This window comes from Macrobrachium rosenbergii, chromosome 10 (assembly GCF_040412425.1).
Source record: "Macrobrachium rosenbergii isolate ZJJX-2024 chromosome 10, ASM4041242v1, whole genome shotgun sequence".
Lineage (NCBI taxonomy): Eukaryota > Metazoa > Arthropoda > Malacostraca > Decapoda > Palaemonidae > Macrobrachium > Macrobrachium rosenbergii.
In genome coordinates, this window is record NC_089750.1 from 61,083,949 (window position 1) to 61,111,156 (window position 27,208).

At 36.7% G+C, this 27,208-nt stretch overlaps 2 protein-coding genes across 5 annotated transcripts in view; one reads left to right on the forward strand and one right to left on the reverse strand.

Annotated features, from left to right (window-relative positions):
* Nucleotides 1-27,208, reverse strand: part of LOC136842679 (cytochrome P450 2L1-like) — a 197,898-nt gene that overhangs the window by 12,021 nt on the left and 158,669 nt on the right. The window contains exons 1-5 of one of the 3 annotated variants that reach the window (XM_067110335.1): nt 7,932-8,034; nt 4,723-4,828; nt 2,668-2,761; nt 1,357-1,487; nt 611-829 (exon numbers count right to left, since the gene is read on the reverse strand). In XM_067110335.1, coding sequence (XP_066966436.1) covers nt 611-829; nt 1,357-1,487; nt 2,668-2,761; nt 4,723-4,807 — 529 coding nt within the window. In that variant the 5' untranslated portion in view covers nt 4,808-4,828; nt 7,932-8,034. Of the gene's footprint in view, nt 1-610; nt 830-1,356; nt 1,488-2,667; nt 2,762-4,722; nt 4,829-7,927; nt 8,035-27,208 lie in introns of those variants that run through there. The other 2 variants (XM_067110336.1, XM_067110334.1) reach the window with 2 other exon arrangements.
* Rab3 (RAS oncogene family member Rab3) overlaps nt 14,389-27,208 on the forward strand; it is a 181,942-nt gene continuing 169,122 nt past the window's right edge. Inside the window, exon 1 of one of the 2 annotated variants that reach the window (XM_067110338.1) lies at nt 14,389-14,485. The gene's annotated coding sequence lies outside the window, so the exon portion shown is untranslated. Of the gene's footprint in view, nt 14,486-22,529; nt 22,737-27,208 lie in introns of those variants that run through there. The other variant, XM_067110337.1, reaches the window with a different exon arrangement.

Consider the following 27,208-nt stretch of genomic DNA (forward strand, 5'->3'; position numbering starts at 1 on the left):
TCAAGCAGAGAGAGAGAGAGAGAGAGAGAGAGAGAGAGAGAGAGAGAGAGAGAGAGAGAGAGAGAGAGATTCTTTATTAAACTAATTTTCGAAGGAAAAATTTCCTGTTTAAACAAACTTTATTGACAAAATATTCAAATTATATATTTACATGGCCACAGGTTTCTCTCACTTTGTTATATTTATACATATCCTTCTTTAATGGAAAAATAATCGTTTTATCAGTTTCCTAATCACATTTTTACTCCGTCAGTTGTTTAATTCACGCATGAACGCTTGCCTTCAAAGAAGCTTCATTTTATCAAATTAAAACATACGAAGATTTAGAGATTTTAACGAGGTTCAAATGTATTTATTAACAATAAATAGAAATAACACTAAGCTCTTCAAAACAACTATAAATTAAATAAAATATAAAAGCCCAACTCATGAACCAAGAGGACTGGAAGGAAAACAGCATGGAAATAAAACAACCAATAGCAGAAAAACCAACGCCTCTCCCCCGTCCCCCAAAAAAAAAAAAAAAATTGAACCAGCCGACAGGAGGACATCCAATTACGAACACGGAAATTACATCACCCTGAGACAGCCTAGAAGAGGAGGACCTTACTTGCAACAAGTTGCCAAATGACGTTGAGGACCGCAACGCTGATCGACTGCGGGAAACGGGTCGGTTTGCCGGTGTAATTTCGAACGTCGTCCACCATCAGCTTCGCTTCGTGATGGATGGCGTCGGCCAGGTACGATTTTCCCATGCCCAGGTCTCTCAGGTTCCTCAGGTGGAATCGGCGAGACTGCAGCCAGCCTTCTCCATTCCTGCCGATTATTCCTTCGGGTGATGGGGAGGAAAAAAAGGCGGTGCCATTTTAGATGGAATAATCATCTAGTAAAAAATAATAAAAGAAATATAAAAATGAATAAAAAAAAGCACCAGTTACACAGCAGACCAAAACCTGCGAAATATCTAAGTTCCAACCGGCAAAAAAATGATGCTATCCTGATGAATTGCCTGGAAGATTTTATTTTGCTCTTACAAAATGGATTTTAACAATTAAACCCTCTTCCAATCAAAACAGTGATATTTCCTGGAAATGAAAGCCATTCCAATATAGTAGTAACTCCAGACACTTGAAATTGAGGGCACTTTGGAAAGGACCAATTGCTGGTGGGGAATCTCGGAAGAAGTCTCCAGCAAAGTAAGAAAAATTACATCTCAAATCAGGCCTTAAGTTCGGATAGGACAGGCTGTAAACCATAACATTATTAGAGTTACAAACACAGGGGATGATCCACATGATATAACCTCCTTAAAACACAGCCTGAACACGGATAGACAAATAGATGGATAGAACTAACCTGGTTTGCCATCGCCTAAATGCTCCATGACTCTCCAAGGGGGACGATCAGTCACCTCGTACTTGGAGAAGGCTTCTCTGGCCAATTTGTAACTGTGTATGAGAACGAAATTGCACCCACCCACATTGAGCCTGTGTAAAAACACAAAACAATAAACATATACTTCGTGTGTGTGTGTGTGTTTGAGAGAGAGAGAGAGAGAGAGAGAGAGAGAGAGAGAGAGAGAGAGAGAGAGATGTCTGTACACCACTGGAAGTGAGGATTACTCAACCAAAGTTATCCCGTTTTCAGCACTGAAGAAATAGTGATGTATATTTTGATGGGGGAACTGATCGCTTACATCTAATAATTCTGTCTTTCTCCAGCTGCTACCCATAACAGTCAAATGGCCATCAGGTACATGACTCACTGTTAAAGTCAGCGGAAGACCAGAAAGTTCAAGGGAAAGTTTTGAGCCGAAGGTGCTGCCACTATACCACACGAACTTGGAGAGAGAGAGAGAGAGAGAGAGAGAGAGAGAGAGAGAGAGAGAGAGAGAGAGAGAGAATTTAAGTTTCTTTCGGGATTTACCATACACGTTAAAGCTGGGTATGAAATTGGGATGGGGCATTAGACTTGAGCATGTAGAAGAGTAATACTTTACCTTCTTACCCTAGTTTCACAATTACATAATCCTCTCATTAAGCCGTAAAAAGAAAGCAAAGGCTTTTTATTCCTGAGTTATAATTACCGGCCGATAGTCACCGGTTTTGTCTCAAGAAGGGAACCAGCCTTCTATTTGCTTCCATAAATAATCACTTCGTTTCTTTACTTCCTAATGTTGTTTGTGCATTATCATTCCTGGCTCTATTTAGTTTGGTAATACATAGAAGGCAACCATTCCTCGTGAATGTATTGCGGTGAACTGTGATACTCTGATCCTTCCTTAGATCTTCCAGACACCTGGATCTCCTTGGTCATTTTTTTCCTCACCTAGACTAGACCTTGTGAAAATACCAAGAAATAAAGAGTGCCCTTTACTGAATTCTTAAAAGAGGTATTAAGGGCTTAATATGCAAAAATGAGAAATCTACCCTGTTCGTAATTATCAGCCGGCAGACGACATGTTATGTTTACTTTTGCTATTAAAAATATAAATTGATCTCATCTCATACCAGGGCCTTCATATTCCCCAATCTTTTCTGTTTCCTTAGATGAGCTTGATCTTACTTTGCAATTAACGCAAGTGAACCGAGAATGACCTTTAGAGTAAATACGACTTTGAAGTTATATTCACCTTAAAAAAAGAAAACTAAGTGCTAGTGTATTTACCTTACAACATCGCCAAACTTGTCACGCACCGCCAAGTAGTCCTTGAGTCTGTGAAGGAAGAAAAAGGACCCTATGATTGGCCAACGTATTGGACCTGAAATAAAAAAAATACTTTTTCAGAATTGTTATGAATGAATCTGCGTCATTTGCATCGAGGTACCTGCCTTTCTTTGATTGATAAGGGTTTATAGAGGGCTCCGAAGAGTGTTTCCTTCAAGCCCGATGAAGACAATATCAGACACGTCTGACTTTTCCTTAGAGTCTATGCTCTAACATTTATTCTTGATAGATCATTTTTCTTTCTAAATTCTTTTCCCACCCACACTCCTTTGGTTTTTTGAGATCTGAACTTAGTAAGACCACAGGACGATCCTTTACATCAAATTGTACGCTCAGAAATAATGAATTTGTTTATTTACTTTTCTTTAATATACTGAGAGCAAGAGGTGTTTTGTAATGCTGAAATTAAAATGGATGGTGTTAACTGACAGTCTGTTCGAGTCATCTGGATTTGTATGAATATATTACGCAACAAGTGACAATTTTCTTATTAGATGTTTGACATCAAACCATATAGAATTTGAATCAAAAGGTACACTTAGCTTCATGTAATAAATGTTTTATATACATATACACATATATATATATATATATAATATATATATATATATATATATATATATATATATATATATATATATATATATATATATATATATATATATATATATATATATATATATATAGAATTCTGATGTGGCTGCTTTAAACATAAATGGATTATTCCTTACTCATCTGGTAAACTCGAGGATATACATATTTTATACTAGCAAACAATTCATTAATTTTTCGACTTCCTCACATTTACTGGGTGTACTTACCACAGAAGCCCTGAATCTGGATGGCAGTAAATGAAGAAATCACCTACCATGATGGGGAAAGTGACGTCTTCATTTAATCCCCCCCCCTCGGATTGAGGGCTTGTAGTGACAAGTCTATACAAGACGTGTTAGGAATGTTTATGTCATCCAATCCCGATGACATAAAAATACATCACTGCTTCCCTAAATCCTAAGATTCCCAGGGCTTCTGCAGGAAGCTTGGGGGAGGGTCCATCGGGCAAACCTGGGTCCCTAGCTTCCTTAGCTAAGAATAGAATTAGACCCATTCTGTAGAGCAGTGGCCTCCAGACCTCCTGGGTAGCACCAAAAGAACCTGGGATTCTGGGCTCTGCGGGAATTCCTGTAGGAGTGCTTATAATAATGAATTATATTTGGTTTAATACTGATTCCTTGAAGACACTAGATCCATTCTGACCAGAAGTCTAACACCTCCTAGATGCTGAGGATGCAACTGGAGCCAAACCTGAATCCCTAAAGCTATATAAAATAAAAACTGACTTCAGGGTGGATTTTGAATGGATCCAGTGCCTAAAAAGAATAACAGAAATTAACAGCTTGGTCGATGGCCCCACCCCCCTTTTTTTTTTTTTAGTAATACTATAGAGAATCCTCCCCGAATTCCAGAGGAATCCTTGGGTCCCAGCTCTGATACTGGGGCCTTCGAGTGCTTCCAAGGAAAGTCCGAAGGCTACTCTTCTAAAGAGTAGGCTTAGCTGGGGAACCTAGGGTCCCAAGTTTCACTGAGGGGTCCTCTTCAAAAAGCTTCCTGCAGAAGTCAGATGGAACATCAAGGGTTGGAAAAGCGATAATGTACTTTTACGTCATCTGAATCAGAAAGGTCAAGTGGTCATTATGTATACTAAAAATACATACATACACATATATATATATATATATATATATATATATATATATATATATATATATATATATATATATATATTATATATACCATATATATATAATCACCAACATACACGCACATAAAAATGTAAATAAATAAATAAATAAATAAATAAATAAATATATATATATATATATATATATATATATATATATATATATATATATATATATATATATATATATAGTGTGTGTGTGTGTGTACTTGCCGAAAAACAATGATTTTAAACGACATCAAACAAATATTTACCGGGTGGTAATCCTGGCGGATCCTTGTTTCTCAGCAGAAGCAATAAAACCAGAACCACCAGGAAAAGTGCTATTTCTGTTATCATCTTGAGAGAATACTTCAATGGCTGTGGAAGATAAACCGAAACATATAAATTACAGAAAGCAATACGGATTTTAAAATATGGTAACATTATACAGTGATGCCGTGCGTGGGCAGTTTCATTCACGATATGGACACCCTTTTTAACTGATATACCGGTCCATTACTGTGTGAAAATTAAGGCCCCGACATCCTATCATTGAAAAAATAAAATAATAAATATTATAAACTAATACATGAGACATTTAATATAGACTTAATATAGGATCCTAATGACAAAAAATTCCAGTGAAACCAATAATTCAGATGGTCATACGCTTTGAACACTACAGGGTTGAGATGATTAACATACATTACCTATCTACTCGATAATTTAGCAAAAGTGTTTTTGAAATCGTAGGCCAGTAAACTGCTGCAATAGGGAGAGAGAGAGAGAGAGAGAGAGAGAGAGAGAGAGAGAGAGAGAGAGAGAGAGAGAGAGAGAGAGGTTTCTAATTTTGTTCCTCTAGACCAATTACAAAGTGAGTTACAATATCCCACAGAAGTCAGAGAGCTTATCATAAGATAACAATCGTTCGTGCAATGCTCACGGTAATCTCCTGGCCACGATTTGAATGAGAATATCAGTGTTATATTTGTCAAAAAATGTCTACACGATATTCCAGAGGCGGATGCATAAAATAAACGAGACTTACGCAGTTTTTGTTTTTCTTCCTAGACATATCTGTCTACCATATATATATATATATATATATATATATATATATATATATATATATATATATATATATATATATATATATATATATATATATATATATGGGTGGTCGAGAGCCAACATAGTGTAAGTCAAACAGCTTAGTCGCTGTACCATGTGACCTTCGACCAGTGACGTTGGAGGGTTTCTTTGTTGCGGTAAGTTTAACTGACAACAGTACAGCTCTGCAGTACGTGAGATTCGAATGATATGCAGATGTGTTAACTACAAGCACATGTTGCATTTACAGCCTAAACCTTTTACAGCGCAAATGGTTGTAAATGGGAAGGATTTTAAGTGGACTGCTAGGATTACTAACCGTTTCTTGTTTCATACTCCCACGCTTGGGAATTCACTTAATGCCTCTTATTATGCTGAATCTTACAATCCTGCGCCCCTCTTTTCTTCCTCTTACTAACCACCCAATACTTCTTTTCCTTGTTATATACGAGGCCGAGGTAGAAAAGGTGTCAGTATTCCCATCCCTTCGGCTTTTACAACTGGGATATCATTTACCAAAATATTTGGACCTAACGACATGGAGGCTGCAGATTAATCTAGAACTTCTACACTAGATCTTACTTGGTTGGTGGTTGGTTTACATTCACCCGGCCTCATGCCTGCACAGGCCCTAACCTTAAGGTGCCCGTAAATGTGGTGGAAGGAACATGAATAAGAATCCTGATGTGGACCCCCCGGACAATGTCAGCGAACAGTGGAATACATACAATCTTTCGTATCTAAGCGTTTAGTATCTTGACCAGTCATCCACAAAATTTCGAAAATAATATTTGGAAGATTGCCATAATAATTATTTTACGTCAAAAAATAAATATCCTGACCAAAACAAACAAATACTAGTAATAACCCGTGTTAGACTCCTGAGCCTGAGATATGAAAAGACCTTGAGTGGCGAACATCATTCAAACAACGCACAGACAATAAACAAGTCTTAAATCGAAGAACGAAGGTTGAATCATTATCTTAAAAGTTAAATTCCGAAAAAAAACTGAGGACGAAGCAAATCGCTGATTTGAGGGCGCTCGTCTCTGACCTTCACACTGAGTCGGTTGCTTCAAGGACGAGATAACAACCCTATTCAGAAAGTCGCCCCAGGAACTATAAAGATATGAAATTTAGTGACATTCAAGAATAAACGAGGTTTATCCATTCGAAATCATTTTTGACACATGAGAAGAAGTATTCAAGAAAACTATATACCGCAATTTACAAGTGGGGGGCTCCTGATGAACCGAATATGGGCGGATAAGCGGGCCTCCAAAAATAGACACAGATGATTGCGATGATAATCTAACCACCACGCAGACATATTTGCTGCTTGACAGAAGGAAGATTCCGCCTAATCAGCTTCTTCAACCTTCAAATTGGCAACAATGTCTGTGTACAGAAAATTTTACTGTGAACTTTTTCCTCATTCTGTGATCACGTTAAAAAATGATATTTATCAAGCAGTAATTTTCACTACAGAGACAGGATTTCAACAGGATGACTGAAATGCGTTTTTCTCATATTTCACCAATTTGTTCTCGTTTATAGTTTAATTTTTTATATTTTCTTGGCGAATGTTGTTTCAAGTACTAAAATAAACTAATGATGTTGATAGTGGATTGATTCTCTTATTTTATGAAAGTCATCATTTATAGTTTATTTTTCTTGGTGAATGATAGTCGTTTCAGTTACTAAACAACTGAACTAATGATGTTGATCGTGGAATAATTAATGAAAGATTACTGCAATATGCAAATGCTACTAGAATAACACTAAACAACAAAACTAATGGTGTTGTTGGTGGATTGTTTACCGGAAGGTTACCGCAATATGTAAATTGTACAATTATGACAGACGAATGGAGAAGGGCTTCCTCACGAAGTAGGAGAGGGTTTACAATAAAATAAAAAATGATTTTAGGCGGCGTCACAAGACACGAATCAAGTGTTTGACATCTTTTGGCATCCTCCCGTCAAGAATTTGAATCAAATAACCAATAAGTTTTTAAGGGATGCTCGTTAAAGCCACGTCCCCCAAGCGCAAACATATACGATTCCAATCTTGCCATCAATATGGCCAACTTGGTGCTAAGTTTTGATTAAAAATGCCGAGAAATCCGCTTGTGTGATACTTGCCTTCCAAGACGACCTTGGAATGAAATACACTATGCTAGACTAACGTATGAGAAAAAAAAGGACTAATTTCTCTCACACGCACACACACATCAATTTCTCCATTCAATCTAAAACATGTTATTTTGGCTAATTTCCTTTAGTTTACAGAGGGACATGGCCCATTTGCGAATTCTCAAGGAATTTAGAGACGATTTTCCTCTATCCAAAACAAGCAAGCAATAACCTACTGTTACAACGCGACCGTGATCACAAATCTAGTTGGACTAAGGGCCGTAGTCATGCCACTTGACGAACGCCACACGGAGGGTAAAAAAAAACAAAGGGATGTTATCACACAGTTGCCAACGACAGCATTTCGCCCACTTTACGGCAGACTCTTCTTGCTCTCGGTTAAAACCACTGTCATTGTTTTGTTTTTAAGTCATACTACAACTGACATTTCTTCGTGGTGATTAATCGACGCCGAATTTAAAGTTGAAACCATTTTACGCATCCAAACGAGATACGAGTTAACTCTCCTACACTTAACAGACTGAATTGAAAGCTTATCTTCGTGCGTTCAGCCACCAAGCACCCTACTCGGTCTGCTTCATCTAAACAAGCGTTTGTGCATTTGCAATTCCCGAATAAGACGCAGATATGTTCCTGACAGTAATATTCATTCATCTCTTTATTAACGTTATTCATAATGGCCATACCTTCCTATTATCCCGTATGGTTAACTTCCACAGAGTAAATACAAAGAAAAAAAGCTGTAAATGCAGTTATTATTCAATTCATACAGTTACTATTTTTTTTATATTAAGATTTTTTACGTATCTGAAATGCATTTATTCCAGGCATTCCTCGAGGTCACTATTCAATCATTCTTGTCTAAGAAAGACAGATAGACATTTATCTTTAATATTCTTATCAAGATTTCAAGACTTTGCATAAATGTTTATGAAAAACGCATTGTACCAATTTTACTCTTAAAAAATTTATTACTTCTATGAACTTTCCAGTACCGACGCAACCGAATCAGTCCATTCAATTATTCATTTCCTTTGCTTCCTCAGTTATATACGGTACTGCGGTATGTAAATTACAGCAGACTTTACTTACCAGCTACATTATCATGGCGGTTAGTTGCTCGGATACATTTTCAGAAGTAACGTATTCCGCTTTTCAGGTAACATTTTGTGATACGATTGCTAGCGCCTGGACATCCACCATCATTGAATGCGGCCCACTACAGTCGAGAAGACGCCTTTGTCCTCGCCAGGGGCTTGGACTCAGGCCCTCTCGCTTGTGGTGCCTTTAATACTTTCGTCCTAGTGATATGTCAGAGCTGGTAAGTCAGGCAAGGGGAAGATTTTCTTATTCCAATCTGTTAGAGATTTATCTGAAGTAGAGTTGGAGAGCTCTCTGAAAGCACTCGAAAAGCACATGTCTTCACCAACGCTAACCACATAATAATAATAATAATAATAATAATAATAATAATAATAATAATAATAATAATAATAATAATAATGATGATGATGATGATGATGAGAAGAAGAAGAAGAAGAAGAAGAAGAAGGAGAAGAAGAAGAAGAAGAAATTAATTAATAGAGAACCTTTACGTAATCCAATCCATTGCGGAGAACGAGGGTCACTGTAAAATTGCTTGTCTTATGTCCATCAATATGAGTTATAAAGCACCGCACCTATCCCTAGGAGCGCAGCGTGCCTGCAACAGTCACTGTGGACTGAACGTCGAGCATCCAGGTACCAAGAACCAGTAACTGCAGAAAAACAAAATCTTCTACAGAAAATATTCGTTGAGAATCCCGATGAATGATTCTTTACAGGCCAGTCTGGGGAAAACACGACGGTTAATGACTACGACTTCATCTGTTTATATATAAGATGTAAAGATGTATTTCAACAGAGATCTTTCGCATTCACAATTGGTCCCTGATCCCCTTTATCTGCAGAGAGCAATCAGATTCGCTGGACAGCAGCACCAAAATGCAGCAAATGTGCCTCGCTGTCGAACTTCTCAGTTCCAGAGGTCCTTTATCCTCACACCCAGTGGCGTCTTTCAGATTTTTCTTGGGTGGGGGTGGGGAAAAGTTTAGAACTTTTGGTGTGGGTGGGATGGCGAGTGAAGCGAGCCCTATCAGATAGGAGTTGGGGGTTGCTGTAAGCCCATCCCCAAAAATGTTTTTGAAACTTGTTTTGAGCATTTTGAAGCCGTATAAGAACTGTATTGAGTTAATTAAGCAGTAAACGTGTACCACACCCACCCACATATATATATATATATATATATATATATATATATATATATATATATATATATATATATATATATATAAATACATACCACTAGAAATAGGAATGACGATAGGATCATAGTTCAGTCGTTGCGTATTTACAAACTTAGCAGTTCTGGCTTAGTAAGAATCTTTCATTTAATGGGTTGATTATAGAATACTAGTTCAGCTAACCTTTTCGACTAATGGCTGGGAGCATTTTTCCTCTGCTAAAACTCATGAAAAATAGCGAGATCTAGCCAAAATTAGGCAACACTGCTTCTACCTCACCCTGGCTCATGCACTCCTGACAAGCAGAACGCGATCAAGTCTTGGTCGTTTCAACCAGAGGCCCCTCTCCAGTCTCCATCCCCAAACACACACACACACACACACACACACACACACATCTTGAAGTTATTATTGTTATTTTACTGTTGTTGTGGGGTGGGATCAGTGTCTTGAGGGGGGCAAGTGCCCCCGCCCCAACCAGGCCCAACCAAAATGACGCCCTGCTCGAACCGTTGGAATGTGGAACAGTCTCCCTAGAGGATACGTAGTGGAATTGGAACTTCAGAAGTTCAAGCGAAAATGCAATCCATTACTAACCTACTATTCTTGCATTTCAATAATTTTTTATCTATATATTATTATTATTATTATTTTTTTTTTTTGATAAGTGGGATCTCTGCTTTCTGTATTTCCCTTTACTTCCTCTTAATTCTTGAATTTCAAGTCAGTGGCCCCTGTGGGCTTGTTCCATATGAATAGGTTTCATCTACTGAATAATAATAATAATAATAATAATAATAATAATAATAATAATAATAATAATAATAATAATAATAATAATAATAATAATAATAATAATATAAAAGACATAGACCTGTAAACGAATCATTGCAGACCAAGCGTTGCTGGGTTCTTCCCAAGACAGTCGTGGACACTAGGAATTCGTTATTACATTGTGTTTAACAGTGATTAAACCTGTTATTTTAAGAAGCACGGTTAAATTTTACCTACAAGAATTTTTTTTTCTTTTGACATATGAAACATTAGACCTAGTTGCCATATTCACGCCGATTACCTGAGTTACGAAGTTTTTTTATAAAGTATAACATGTGAAATTGGTAATTTTTAACCATCATAAGTAAAAAAATAATTATTTCCAACACTATGAAAATTGTGGATAACTTTTTTTTTAATGCCGAAGCTGTCAATGCATGGAAATAGAACGAAAAAGAAGTGAATAGCAATGTTATAATAACTTTCATAATAGTGTTACGTAAAATATTTGTAAGTTTTCTTCTACTGCGAACAAAGAAAACGAGTTTTGTAAAGGAGACTAATCCATATACAGCATCCACCACACACAAACACCGACTGGGAAAACAATCTCCAACTACATGAAAACAAATCAAATGTGTTCATAAATTTATTGCCTCTTAATGTATAGCACATTAAAATTTGACAAGTCACAGCTCTAATTTCCATTAATATGGCGACGTCAGCTTTAAAATGGTGATTATCCAATCTATTCATCACCGGCGCCGTGTCCTATCTAACCCAATCTAGGAAACTGACCCAAATGGCTGCTAATTTTCATCTAGTTTTACTCATTTTTTTCCTAATATGTTACCATATATTATAAGCTGAAAAAACATTTACATTTCTATAAAAAATCGGTTAACTAAGAAGTAACATAAGGCACAGCAACTGAAGGCAAATCTATGGTAAAAGCGTTATTTTGCATCAGCTTTTCATTTCCCCCAGTCTAAAATGCTATGTCAATTACATTAACATCTGAATAATATTCACGGCAGTCTGAGATGTGAAGAACTGAATCATTAGGATATGAATCAGGCTGGCAAGTGGGAGTCTAAATAAGGTAGTTAAACGAAAAGGATGAAAGGACGATACTTGAAATAAGAAAACAGGCATCTTTACTAAAAAAAACATAGGCTAACGTGACTTCACGTGAAATGTTGACAAAATCCTTGGAAACTGTTGGCTTATTAACCACGAATGGGCCTTGGAGAATCGTTCATACTTCAATCAAAACAAAAGCTCCAATGCTGTGATCAAAGGTGAAAGAAGAGAGGTAAAGTTGAAGTTGGTGTCTTAGTTGGCCCACTAGGATACGTCCCAAGGTCCACAGCACTTTAAATATACCATAAAACACCTTGTCACACATAAGGATCGCCCTAAGGCAAGGTCTGATGCAGGCATAAAACCAGCTTAATCTAAAAACACCACCAACGTAGGGTAGGGGAAATGTATTGATAGCAGGAGGGCTTTGAGTTGTCACTCATCTTGGAAAAATGGAGACACAAAATAAAAGTCAAGTACTAATGAAATTCGTCTTTTGTTATTACCCTGTCATCGTAGGCTCTCAAGTATCCACAGGAAGGAATGCTGGCATCCACCCGGGCTCGTGGTTGGTGGAGTAGTCCTCCCTAGCTTCAAGGACACAAAGAAAGATACAGGGGTATTACGAACACCATGAATTTAAGTAAAAGGTGATGTAGAAATCAATACTGGCAAAAACAAAAATAAACCAGCAAATATGTATAGTAAAAGAAAAAATAGCTATAGACAAACAATGCACAATGCGTGCATGCAAGATGTATTACTGTATGATTAATATTGTAATGTTAAGTATTATTGCAAATAAACATGAAAACGATCTTTCCAGTGTTAATGCTTACTTGGTGTATTATGCAGATATCAGAAAAAAGACCTCTAGAAAGATTGAACTTCTAATTTCTTTACAATTTCGGAATGCGCCAAGGACCTACCTCTCAAAATAAGTAAAAAACCATTTAAAATCAATTCTGCGTTCTAATTAAATCTACTACAGATATGAGGAAGGAAATTCGTAACATTGGAAAAAGTCATCTGAATGTGATGTTTTAGCTTGCATGAGAATTCTACTTCTTTGAGCTCTGATACATAATTATTACGATCTTCCGTCTCTTGGTGAGCGCACTCGAGAGACGGATCGATTATTGGATGAAAAGTTACTTTGCGTCCTCCCTGCCAAGGTCATTGATGCATTAAACTTTACAGGTTTAATAGTCAAGAAAGGAGAGTAGAATTCCATTGCTAATGATTAATCAAATTTGATGACAATCACTGCAAATTGTCGATGTTAAAATTTCGTAATTGCAAAATTTCTCGCTTTTTTCTGTCTCAGTTTTTGGTCTCATTCACATGCAAATCAGATACGATCAATCTCCACATTAGCTCTGATTCCAGAGATGCAGGTTAATGGAATGCTTTTGACATGCAGTAGGATCCTAACAGCTTGTAGCTGTGATTCTAGTAACAGAAATCGGTCTCTCACTTTCTCTCCCTAAAATAGTCTTTGAAGATCTCAGTATTTTAGGGAAAGGTGCACAATCTCTCTCTCTCTCTCTCTCTCTCTTTCAATTACAGTCTAAGATTATCTAAATATTTTTAGGAGGGACTGTAAAATCTCTCCTCTCCGAACTGCAATACAAGAGCTCAGTGCTTAAGGGAAAGATTAGAGATTCTCTTTCTCTCTCTCTCTCTCAATCTAAGAATATCTAAATATTTTTAGGGAAGATAGTACAATCTCTCCTTCTCTCCGAACAGCAATACAAAATCTCAGTACTTAAGGCAAAGATTATAAACCTCTCTCTCTCTCTGGACGAGGGATTGAGTAGACATGAGTGCTTCATGGAAAGATTGTAAATGGTCTTTCTTTCATTAAGAAAATTTAAACCATGGAGTTATGTTTTCCTCAGCGTTTATATTTCACTCGCTTATTCCTTTCAGCTTAATCATGAGCAAATTATGAAATAATTAGTAAACGTGAACTTATGAAATTTTGCGGAGTGACACTTTATTTAAAATTGAATGCCCTGAAAGATTGTGGTCTCAATTCTTTCATGAGTCTGAAGACGGTGTCTTGAAATCTTTTTAAAAATATGGTCTTAGATAATAAGATAGTTTTTCAGATTTCAGTCAGCATGTTTCCGAGTTATGCTCTAAACCTTTAACCTGGACAAAGATATTCCACTCTAACGAACTACATTTTGCAAAGAAATACTGTGCATATATATAATGAACTACTTGAGAAAGTAAGTTTGCTCAATAAAATCATTTGAACTTATCGGTCGATGGTCACTTAGACGCGAACTCAGAACAGCGACTATTGAACCAGTTTTTTGTGTGGAAAAAAATGTATACTCTGACGTTCATAAAAAAAATTATGTCGTTAAGGTTCATAATGACAACGCGTAACACAGTAAAAGCAACTAATCAGTCAGCGTAACAGCTGATTTTATTTTATCACAGGAAGTCGTACCATCCCCTGCGTCAGTGTATTAACGAGAAAGGGAGGGTGGCTCGAATTTCTGGCTTTCAGTCTCCTTGCCAGAGGTGATGTGAACGGGAGTGTAAACCAGATTAGCGGATTTCATTATTTAGCGCCTGGCTTTTCTTCATCGTTTTCCTTCGCTAATTTTCATCGGGTGAGTGTTTTACCTACATAGCCTGAGAATGAAAACAGTTTACATTAACCATGAGCCTTTAATTTCTATACTTATTTATACGTCTCTCTAAGTGCAGTTACTGTATCACCTATATTCTGCCCAGCAATACTTCGACCATTTCGTAGTGTTCCGTCAGTGTCGTGTTCTGTTTTACTTAGATATTTCACAAAATCCGATTTTGACACTAGCATTCGAACGGGACTTTTGTTTACGTGCCACCTGCTGGAGCAAGTCAGAGTAAGTGCAAAATACTTCAGGGACCGGAAACAGTCATTCAACAACCAGATAAGGATTGATAGAGACGGAGGATTCTCATCATTCATGACAGCTCGTCTTCCAGACAAGGACCAGAAGCGCTTTTAGAATAGAGTTGACTGTGGTGACTGATTGCTAAGGTTTGAGGAAAGTGATACTTTGTATGTGGTTATATAGTTATTATATAAAACTTACTCTGTGGGTAGGTGCTGGAGATCTCCAAGACACAGACTACAGGGTACAGCTATTGAAAGAACGTTATAATAGTTATATAATACATTATACAGAAGTATATATACAACTCATGTTTCTAACTTTTTGCTCTTTTTTTCTTACGCATGAATCAGTATTTTACCACTCAAAAATCAGCTGTTTATAGTTGGACATTGTAAAATCTAGAAATATATATGTATATATATATATATATATATATATATATATATATATATATATATATGTTTCAAACAAATTATTTATACAAGACAACAACAGAATGACCTGTGGTCTACTATCCCGAAACAGTTGACCACCACCATTAAAATTTGTTTGTGAATCCGATGTACGAAACAAAGGTCATTGAAACGGGCTGCTTAATGCCTTTTTCTAGCCCAGGCTCGAAGAAAGTACGAACAGGGATAATGAACGGAAGAAACAAAAAGGTTAACCGTGAATGAAGCGTTATTCCTGCCACTTAAAGGAGGAAGGTTATAAGTCAGGAAAACCAAGGAGCAGGAAACATTGCAGCAACACGGTCAATACCTTGCTACTTTTCTGGTCAGTTACTGGATGGGTGATCACTAAAGAATATGCCAGATGCTCGTGCCTTGACCATCTGCGGAGGCATAGTCATAGTTCTAGTAACCTCATCTCTAAACGAAGGCTTCAAACGCAAAGGAAACAGCTTATGGCTCAGGCCAGACGAAGGGAGGTTCAACGTAGGGTTAATAATTACCTTTGCATCCTAAAAGGTATTTGCAAAAGCCTTAGGCGTCTTTTGAGAGTAGAAACGGGTGACAGTGAGGCCCAAGGAACCAACATTGGTTATGTTTTCACCATGCTTGTGTGTTTGTTTGTCTGCATGCAAAGTATCTCAAAGGGTTAACAGTGGGTTTTTACGAGCAGATTACCAAAAGGTCGTCTTCGTGACTGGCAAGAAGTGATTAAATTATGAGAGGAATCGAGATCTGTTTTTGGAGCCAGGGGCCAAAAACGTATAATAATAATAATAATAATAATAATAATAATAATAATAATAATAATAATAATAATAATAATAATAATAATGGAGAAACAATCCGCAGTTATGAATTGGTACATATATCTAAAAATAAATCTTTACAGAGAGCTTTAAGGAATCTGTTCTATTCCTCTTTTCAATAATAATAATAATAATAATAATAATAATAATAATAATAATAATAATAATAATAATAATAACTGAAGGCGAAAACTGGAGTTATCAGCATTCAGAAGTTAGTTGGTGAGAGAGTTATCGCCATTCAGAAGTTAGTTGGTGAGGGAGTTATCGGCATTCAGAGGTTAGTTGGTGAGAGTTATCGGCACAAAGAAGAGTGCAAACTGTGAAGGACATGCATAAAAAAAAAAAGTTCCTGTGTGAACTGTAGGCTCATGTCATTGAAGCTACGAAAACTGCCATGTTTGCATGAACCACCTGAAAGCCATTGCAATAAAATTCGGCGACATTGCAAATTTATTCGGATACTTTCCTGCTCTTGCAAAGAATCTGGGATTGTAACTTGCACAATAATGTTTTTGCTTTCTCATAACAATTTAGTTATCCGACTCAGTTAAGACAGCTTTTAACGGGCTTTCATTTGCTAGGTCTGGGGTTTCGTCCCGGCTTGTCACCCACTTTCGATCAAGCTGGGAATGGGTAAGTGTCATGGCATGGGACAAATAACGCCATCCCTGCAAGACCTCTGGCATCACCGTCTCCAAAAGGAGAATAAAATGCAAGATAAAGAAAAAAATATATAATATATATATATATATATATATATATATATATATATATATATATATATATATATATATATATATATATATATATATATATATATATATATATATATATATATATATATATGTAAGTTTCAAGAAAGAAACAAATTGGAAAGGACTGAGTGTTGTTGAAAAGAGAATATATATATATACTTTAAAATAACACACCCAACCCCTTCCATTTTAATTACTTCTTGAAATCTTATTTCCTTTCGAAATATTGTTATCTCCAACTAGAGTTGGTTCGAGCTATTACTTTTCGAAACGCTGTTTCCAAACAGCTACTTTCGTGCCAATGTTTACAAATGAATATTTGTTTCGAACAACTGTTTGGGAGTAATCAGCTATCGAAGAACTGCCTTCAAAGAATGTTTTCCGAGAAGCTCTCAGGATACTCAACAGAATACTGATGTTAGATTTTGCATTAAACTTCTGGGATCGCCTTCTCTTACGAATAGATCCCATCTTTCAAGTTGGGCCATCTAAAACATCTCATCCATTTATAATCTCAGAAGAGATGCAATACTTTAGGTTAATTCTACGTTCTAACTACTGATGAATTCATATGAATTCGTCACATTCCCTCCAATTTCATTATTCATGTAATGACATACTGCAGTATTTTTCAGAAAGGATTTAAATTATTCACATACTAAAGGATTTACATACTCACCTTCCGTTTCATTTTTCGTTTAATAACATCTTACAGACATTATTAAAAAGTACCAAATCATTCTGCGAATAAACTAATTTACCACATTTCCTTCAAGTTCACTGAAGGTATCTCTAGCAGCATAAATGAATATTTCCTCAAACTCGTGGGATAATAGCTGAGTTACAACCAACTTGATCAGGTCGCTAAAACACCCTTAAGGAAGTGGTTTGACCTCCAAAATTTGGACCAGTCAGTGCTGACCTGAAATCGTACCTGCCACAACCAGTTAACCCCGAACTCCACGGTTATTTGACTGTTACTTTCCCTTAAGGACAAACTCTGGAAATTTCCCCTTGCTTCGGTATCCCTTAGACTATGTTTTTTTTTTAAGGAAAGGATTTGGTGGGGGGGGGGAGGCTGGAACACCTAGAATGTTAAAGAAAGAGGAACACCGTGATCTTTCTATCATATACTGTACACACGCTGAAAATTATTCCGTTAATGACCAAAACTGGTTTAACGGCTGAGTACATAAATTAACTGATCAATCATTTTTCCTGTCTTGCACTCTGGATATAAGAACGAAAAAGAGAGAAAGATAGAGTGAAATAAGGAAAGGTTACCTAATAAAGCCATGAACATGTCATTCAACTGGCACCTATTCTTATCTGAGTTCATAACATAGTAACCTTTACAACTAAGACCTTTCTCTCTCTCACCTTTATCTTATCACTTGTCAGCGCATGGATTTGTGTCCATTCACGGGAGCGAACCTAAAGAAGACAAATAACATCTATTGCATTACTGACAGGGCATTCAAAGTCTGTCATTTCAGACTCGACCTACGAGATCGTGGAATCTTATCTCGACAAGAAATTGTAAAGCCCTTTTCTCAATACCAGTGGCCTCATTTTTTAAGTATATTGTAAACTACTTCCTCCAATATATTGAACTTCCCTCTCAAAAAGGAGCGCAAAGCTATGGTATTAATCTATCAAAATAAAAAATAAATTCAACGTCCAAGGAAAGACTTCAGTCCAGTGTATAATATCCGGTAAATTCTGAGGTAAATCATCGAAAATGAAAAAGGAATTTCGTCTCAACTTTATTGAACTACTTAATATCCGGCAAATTCTGACGTAAATCATCGAAAATGAAAAAGGAATTTCGTCTCAAGTTTATTGAACTACTTACGTAATGTTCTCCTTGGTTTAAAATAGAGAAATGCATCGGTTACATATTTCTCATATAAACGACGAAAATTCTTGGAAAGGATTGAAATGCAAATCAATAGATTTACTACACTATAAATTTCTGATAATAATAATAATAATAATAATAATAATAATAATAATAATAATAATAATAATAATTTGACACAAGAAAGACAGTAATTCAACCCTAAGGAAAGAGTACTGTAGTCCTATGTCATGTAGTGCATGAGCTGACATGGTAACCACACTTGTTGAAGTGTGTTAATTTTCCCACAAAATAATAATAATAATAATAATAATAATAATAATAATAATAATAATAATAATAATAATCTTTGGTTGTAGCTGATATCAGAGGGTACACCATCGACGTGACATTAAATATTCTTCCCTGAATTCTGAACGAGATATATGACAATTCTTTTTCGGTTTAGAACAGACAGTCTTCTTCATTACTGTCATGATCCCTGTCTCATTCCATTTTTATTTTGCTATCAGAAAGTCAGCTGAATAAAAGTATCATGAAGGGGAAATCATATGGCGGGCTGACGAGACCTCGATAATACAGTAAATAATTCTTTTGCAATGCTTTATATATTTTTACTGATTTAACAAAGTTAAAATTTCTTAAAAGTTGCAAGTCGATACACATCTTATTTATTACTCTCGGATTTTACTTCTTTCTATATGATCCTTGACTTATTTACTCAAGTACCATTATATTATAGTTATCAATTGCCCTGGCAGACTTGATCTGTGAATGACCCTTTTCATTAAAAGATTTTTCTTTTTATGTTGCTGCCAAGATTTAATCATCGCATCATACTGTAATTACCTCTCCACCTGAATATGAAAATTACAACATATAAGTTTACTTATCGACTGACAGTGATCCCTACTTTAAAAGTAATACTTTGAAGATGTGCAATGAAAACAATTTACTTTGAAAATGTGCAATGAAAACAATTCTTTCTTGAAAGCGCATGATGGGGCCATTTTTTTCGAAAATCCATATGGTGGTACAACATTACTTTTCTACTTACACTTGTTGTCTATTGACTGGTCCTGATGGTTGAAAACTAAGTCTATCCGTTAAATAGCCCAGCTTCAAAATATGGCTTATTCCAAACGCCTGATTTTAAAGAACAATTTCTTTCCTCAAACACAGGATTCTCTTGAATTCTGGAGAAACCCCCTTGCCTGGGACTTGTTTTGCCTTGAAACGGCAGTTCTCTTGAACATTTTGCATATACAACCTTGTTTGCCATTAAGCTTTCAGTCAAGCTTTCAGTATTTTCAATGGCCCAACAACTTCAGGACAAACAACAGCTTTGCATACATTGACAGCTGTTCAATATCAGAGCGCGGAATCACCCTGTGAGGGCTTGGTAAAACAGAGCAAATAAATGAAATCTTGACGGATATGGTTTAGCTAATCGCCTACCGCTGTAGTCTGGTACACAGTAAGGTCTTTTGATTGGAATCTTAGAAAAATCCCCCATAATTCAAATGAAAATCTGATTTCGGACATAATCTTGAACTACTTGTCTTTACGACAGACCTCTAAGCCAATCGGATGTTGTCATAGTACTTATCAGAGGTATTCCAATAAGAGCGATAAGATAAAACACCAGCGAATTCAACTGGGACAAAATAACATGATTTAAAAGGCGACATAGTAATGCTGCATGAAACCTATACTTATTATTACAGAGATTATTGCAAAGATTTAAAGTTTCAGTTTAGACTGCAAGCACTCTACCATACGACAAGGTCACCTTCATTTGCCTTGATTACACCAATACAGCTTTCGTCAAGTGATCATGATAAAGTTTCCCCAATGTCCAAATGCGTGTGGAATTTAAAAATCCCCTGTTCATGGCATTTGCTGATTATGAGAAAGCACTTGACAGCGTCTTGCGCCATAGGGAAATCTCCCTCGGCACCTCGGCAAGGAGAGCCAACAGATCGAGATGTCACTAAGCTTTTGGTCAACGATTAGCCACCGGAGCAGGCTGAATAAGAATTAGATATCAAACAGACTGAAATTACATTTAAAGTAAGATTAGGAATTAGTCAAGTATGATCTGTATTGTTATATACACATGACTTATGTTTGACAAAGACGATGTCAGATTTTGTCGATTTCAGAACCTGGGGAAAAAAAAGAGCTGTATAAGTAAATGAATAAATAAATAAGTTTACTCATGAGTACACAACATTTGGCAAATATTCAAAAGTGTTAAACCAAAGTGTACATAACCCTTTTAATTGACGTCACTCCCTCATAGCTTATGATCACCAACATTTACAACCCTGACAATAACACTAATTCACACACGCACACACACACACACACTGTAGCATCTTGACGGCATTTCTATTTAAGTTTAAAGTAAGAATGACCTTCGAATCTTGTTGTGTACCAAAGAGAGAGAGAGAGAGAGAGAGAGAGAGAGAGAGAGAGAGAGAGAGAGAGAGAGAGAGAATGTTTCAAGTATATACATGAATAATGAGCACACATGCAATATATATATATATATATGTATATATAATTTATAACTTTAATTGTAAATCAGAGAGAGAGAGAGAGAGAGAGAGAGAGAGAGAGAGAGAGAGAGAGAGAGAGAGAGAGAGAGAGAGAGGGCAGGTGTTAAATCTGGCTGCTCACTGCAAATGTTAACAAACTAAACCATTTAAAAGTTTTGCAACTTTACGGACCTAACCTAACTTAGCTTAACTTATTTCATTTCTCTTTTCTGCTTCAGTTCATACTCCCGAACCTTTCTAGCAGTCTGCATAGCCAACCTTTCGTCCACTTTTAAATTCAATCTTTTTCTTTTTGCTTCAGCTAGCACACATACACATGCTATCATTAATTGTTGTTCCATTGAGAATAATTATATTCATGCGCTCTCCTGTACATATTCATGTACTCAACCACTCACCCATACATATATATATTCATAATACATATGTGTATATATATATATATATATATATATAAAATACACACATATACAGTTATGTATATATATATATATATATATATATATATATATATATATATATATATATGTATATAAACCTTAGTTCAATATTATAAGGAAAACAACACTGTGTATATACACATTATGTTTTCAGAATCGAGCAATTCCGCCTACACCTCCCCCGTAACGTCTGCACACTTTCCTTTAAACGAATTTTCCAATTTGGAAATTCTTTCGGCTGGAAATAAACTCGTTTCTTTTCTTGTCGCATATGAAGAATCTACCGCTATTAATCATTTACTTAAAGGAGGTCTGATTGTTCAAGGAAATTGGGGATTAAATCTTTTTTTTATTCCGGGTATTTTCTCAAAAGGAAGTCTCGGTGGTTGACCTTATTCTGGGAACACCTTCCTGCTCCCGAATTCTGGAGCTTTGTCGCACGTTCCTTCTCAAAACAGGAGAGAAAAAAAAGAAGGGAGAGAGAAAGAGAGACAGAGAGAGAGAAGGGAAAAATTTTGCCTACAGTAATGTTAACGTCCTTCCCTGTCGCCGCCCACTGGAAGTCTGAATGAATCGATAGACACAGCTGAATGCCGCTATCACTGGAGGGACGGCCATCCATGCTTCTTAAAAATAAGTCACGGAGAAAGGATCCATAAGTTGGCAGTACTCACCATACTCACTTCCATGGTGATTCTAAAATCAACCGAGGGTTTGTTGGGGTTAAAGACGCTTGGCGGGCTTGGGGGTCGCTCATCAACGCCATCGGTCGAAGGGTCTTTGAATGACTGACCGAAAAACAAAGGGAGAAAGAGAGAAAAAAATCAGAAACACTATTTGAAAAGAATGTCGTGCTCCTTCTTTACCGTCCAGCTGATCAATATAGTGGCGGCCATGTTGATGACGTCACGGAGAGAGCAGCCGTTTTGTGTTGTGAGTGAGTGAGTGAGACCGAGAGGACGCTGAGCCGCGGGAAGGAGGCCAGTATTGATAATATTTATCGTGAAACAGTGTCTCTTCCTTCGACTGGACTTATTGTACAAACCCTCTTTGGACTGCGGAAGAAGCGGCAGTAAATACATCCACCATCCCAGGTCAGTGAGGGGTCGAAATTCGGGAAAGATTTGGGGAAGGTTGCGCTCCTCCTCCTCCGTGGTGTCAGCTGCCCCTTGTGTTAGTTACCAGAGGGTGGGTTCTCTCTGCTTACTAAATGGTTATACAGAAAATCAATAAAGGCGTTATATTCATGTCAAATGCACAGGGAGGGAAGGAAGAATGTATTTTGGAGCCTGTGACACCATTTCATTGATTGTGCCGAGGGCAACAACGCAGAATGCAACGCAAAAATTGTAGCTCGCTATTTTGTCTCCCCTTCGGGAAATACAGTGTGATCCGGTAAAGAATATCGGCCCACCAGACGCAAATGCATTTATTATCGATTGCTTGTGCCTGGGACTAATCACTTTCATGTATTCCGTGCTCAGCAGCTGATGATACACCCTTGGATACATCACCACATGAAATTTCTATGCATGAATTGTTAATGGTGTATCAGATACTTCGATCAGATTCGCCATAAAGTTACGTTGTTTTGACAGGTTTGTCCCCAGGAAAGTAAGAGAAAGACATGTAATTAAGATGATCAACAGGGCATACATTACACTAGCACTCTATAAGGTAGTTACTGGGAAGGTATATTATTGCAGGAATATAAGGATCCTCTCCCCAAAATATATTTAGAATTCGATAGTCGAGGGGAACCGCTTGTGTACGTGTGTGGGAGGGTAAACACACGCCATCTTATATCCTCTTTGATACATTCTGGTAACTCGTGATCAGGTAAAATGAATTAAATATCGATTTTCCAAGGGGAAAGGAACTACGTTAACCCCAGAGCAAGTAACAGTAACGTATATATACGTAGTGCCGTGAAAGGAGCACATTCCTCTCATGCGTACTTTCCAGCCTGGGGTGATCTGGGCACGAATTCTTCTCGTGCTCGAATTCTGCGGATTACGAGGAACGAACCTGCACGTGCCGTAAGTGGTAAAAAATAATAATAAGAGGATAGAGTTCGTAAGTACACCAGTAGAGAACAAAAGGAATTCTCTCGCATGCAATCCACGCCCACACCATTTGACTCGTAGCTTTCACGGATATCTGTCTATCTCCGGAAACGTCTCCTGATATGATTTTGCGCTTTCCTCATATCTTGTTTTATTCCCGCCACTGGCACTGACTTGGGAAATCTATGATGTGCGACGTGAGGCTTTAACATACATACACAGATATGATGCGAAATAAACAACTGTCAGGGGCTAACTGGCACTGCTGCTGGGTCTCTCAAATGAGTGAAAGTCGAATTTTTCTCAAATTTTTCGCAAATTGAAATTTGGTTTAAATTCAAGTTTTTCTACTGTATCATCATTCAAGGAATTGCAAAGTAGGTTTTTCGCAATAAATTGTGATCCGGATTTTTTTTTGCAAAGACTGAAATTCGATTTGTTTCCAGAAAAGCTGAAAGTCGATTTTTTTCCCAAGGATTCAAGTATACTTAAGGAAGTATATTTCCCAATATTCTTTTGAAATGAAATTCTTATTTTTCTCCACAGAAATGAAGTTTAACTTTTTTTTTTCAGAGAACTGAAATTTGTTTCTTTTTTAAAAGATTTGAAATTCGAATTTTTCTGAGAAAAAGGATGAAAGTTAGATTCTTGCTTACAGAATTGAGGCGCCATTGTTTTTCTGAAAAAATCGTCATCAGAATTTCTCTTGAAGAATTGAAATTAAAATTTGTTCCCAAAAAATTGAAATTCCCATTTTTCCTTCAGAACCGAATTTCAAGTTTTTTTTTTTTCTTTTAAGACGGAGGCTCCAATTTCTCTCAGAGAACTGAAAATCGAAATTTTCTCGAATTGACATTCAAATTTTCGTCATCATTCAGAATGTGTACACACTTGTATGGAACAAATCTGGAGCACTAGCACTTTACGGTGGCTTAGGCTTACACAAAATGGGATGCCTTGCTGTGAACAATCATGACTGATAAAAACATGCCAACTCACTGTCTCTGATACAACTCCACACTTTGCTAAAGGGGAATATCGCTTCATTTGTTTTGCCCTCTGGTTTTATTTTCGGGCCTGGGCAAGTAAAGGCATTGCGTTGTCCCTCCAACTGGCCACTGGTCATAAAAAACGGAAAAAATATATATGCATGCATGCACAACACTTTACAAATAAAACAGACAAAAGAAATTACACATGCAAACGTTTAATCATTTGCTTAATTCAGTCGCCAAACTAACATATGCAGAATATCAATGTTTCAGGAAATGACGAGAATATGTGATTAGAGAGAGGATGGGGGTGGGAGGTGGGTAGGTTGGGCGGATCAGGGCTGGGGGAAGGGGGGGGGGGGGAGGAAGGATTTCAGAGGGAATCGGGAAGAAAAAGAAAGTGAAGGTGATTGGTCCAATTCCGGGAAAATTCGGATTTTTGGGGTTCTGTACTAAAAATTCCCTCCTTCTGGGCTACGATGAAATGTAGTTTTATATTTCAAGGATCCTTGGCCCCGAATTTATTTTTCTGAGCTTGATCCACTGCTGTGTTTATGTGTTTGTCGTTTGCTTTAACTTCATTTAGTTATTATTTTATCGTACTTCTTCCTCCTCACTTGTCTTTTTTATTATTTGTCGTATTTGGGAATCTATTGTGTCATTTCTCGACATGCTAATAGCCTTATTTGGAGCGTTTCATACGAATGAATGCAAATTTGCAATAACAATAATTTTGTTGACATCTGTTTAAGAGACACTGGTGAAAATATTTCGTCTGCTAGGTATTGTTGTAATACTGAAAATCAAAACGTGAATCTCTCGCTCTCTCTCTATAGATATATATATGTATGTATGTATGTATGTATGTATGTATGTATATATATACATATACTGTATATATGTACACATACACACAAACACACACACACATATATATATATCTAAATATATCATTTGAAGTCATGTTTCAATGCCGGGTAAATGTTCTGCTGCTGAGTAATATTATTTTATATATACTACTGTTGACGTTATTCCAGGTTGGACTTTGTTTATCTAATGAGTAAATTATGTCATAAACATGCGTCGACAACTTATCATATACATATCACAAACGTGTTGAAAACACATAAACGACCGTAATTGGAAAACGACAAACGCTACACAACCTTATGAGGAACTGGTTAGGACTACCAGTAAGTCGTAGACTTGTAACTTGTATTTAACCTGTCTGTGATGTGTGTGTGACAAGTTGCCAACACGTGCTTAAGAATTGTACTGTAGTGCGGATTCACACGTACAAAACATATAAGAAAAATAATTTTTTCAAACGGTGGAGACCAAGGGTGCTGTAACGCAAGTCTGCAATGACAAATAAATCCATGAATAATGACTTCAAAGTGCAGGAATTAAGTTTAACAACGCAGTGCAATGTTGGTTCCCTCAGTACTTATATACTTTTCGTAAGTGGTCCTGATAGCTTAGTCGATGCACGCAAGAGAAATGAAGTCGTTTCATAATGTCTCCTTGTGCTTGGTATATTTTACGAGAGCAAATACTGTTTCAGTATTTTATTGTATTTATATACATATGCATATATATATATATATATATATATGTATGTGTGTGTATACATGTCTACCGTATATATATATATATATATATATATATATATATAAACATTTACACACATTACTATGCATAAATATGTAAGAAAATACTCTGAGCACTTTTGTATTAAGTTTACATAAATCACACGCAAGCAGATACATAAATATACATGTTATGTATATATGCATGCATGTCAACAATAAGCCCTTTCCGCTCCTAGGGGTGGATTGATTCCATATTGCTAACGGGATTGAGCAAGATGTTCCGAAACACAAAGGTGAAATGAGTTGAAAGTGTTAGAGAATATCATACAGTTGTCAGGGCAGACTGGAATGGAAGTAAGAGATCACAATTCTTGCATTTGGCCTGTTTTGACCCTTTTACTGTGCCTTTGTTTTACACAAGTTGATGCGTTTGTGGCTTACCTATGTGCAATATGTATGTTTAATATAATAAACGCTACTGACGTAACTAGCCCTTTAGAACGGAATAGATATTTAAATAGATAATCATCATCATCTTCATAATCATTGCCTCCAACACCGATCGAGGCAAAGGGCCTCTGTGAAATTTCGCTAATCAAGTGTTTTATGTGCCTTGACTTTCACAAATCTCCACCCCTTCAGCTTCCCACCTCATAGCTCTCATCCAAGTAGGTCTGGGTCTTCGAACTCTTCTGGCACCCTCACGAGCCCAGTTGACACTATCCCCTGCTATTCTCTCAAGGGTTGTTCGAAGGACATGTCCAAACCATCTCCACCTCCCTTTCATCATTATCTCATCTGTGTATGAACTTTTGGAATTTCCTTTGCTATATCATTTCTCATTCATGCTTTCTGACTCCTAATACTCTTCTTACAGCTTTGCTCTCAAATGGAAAAAATTTTCATATATATACAG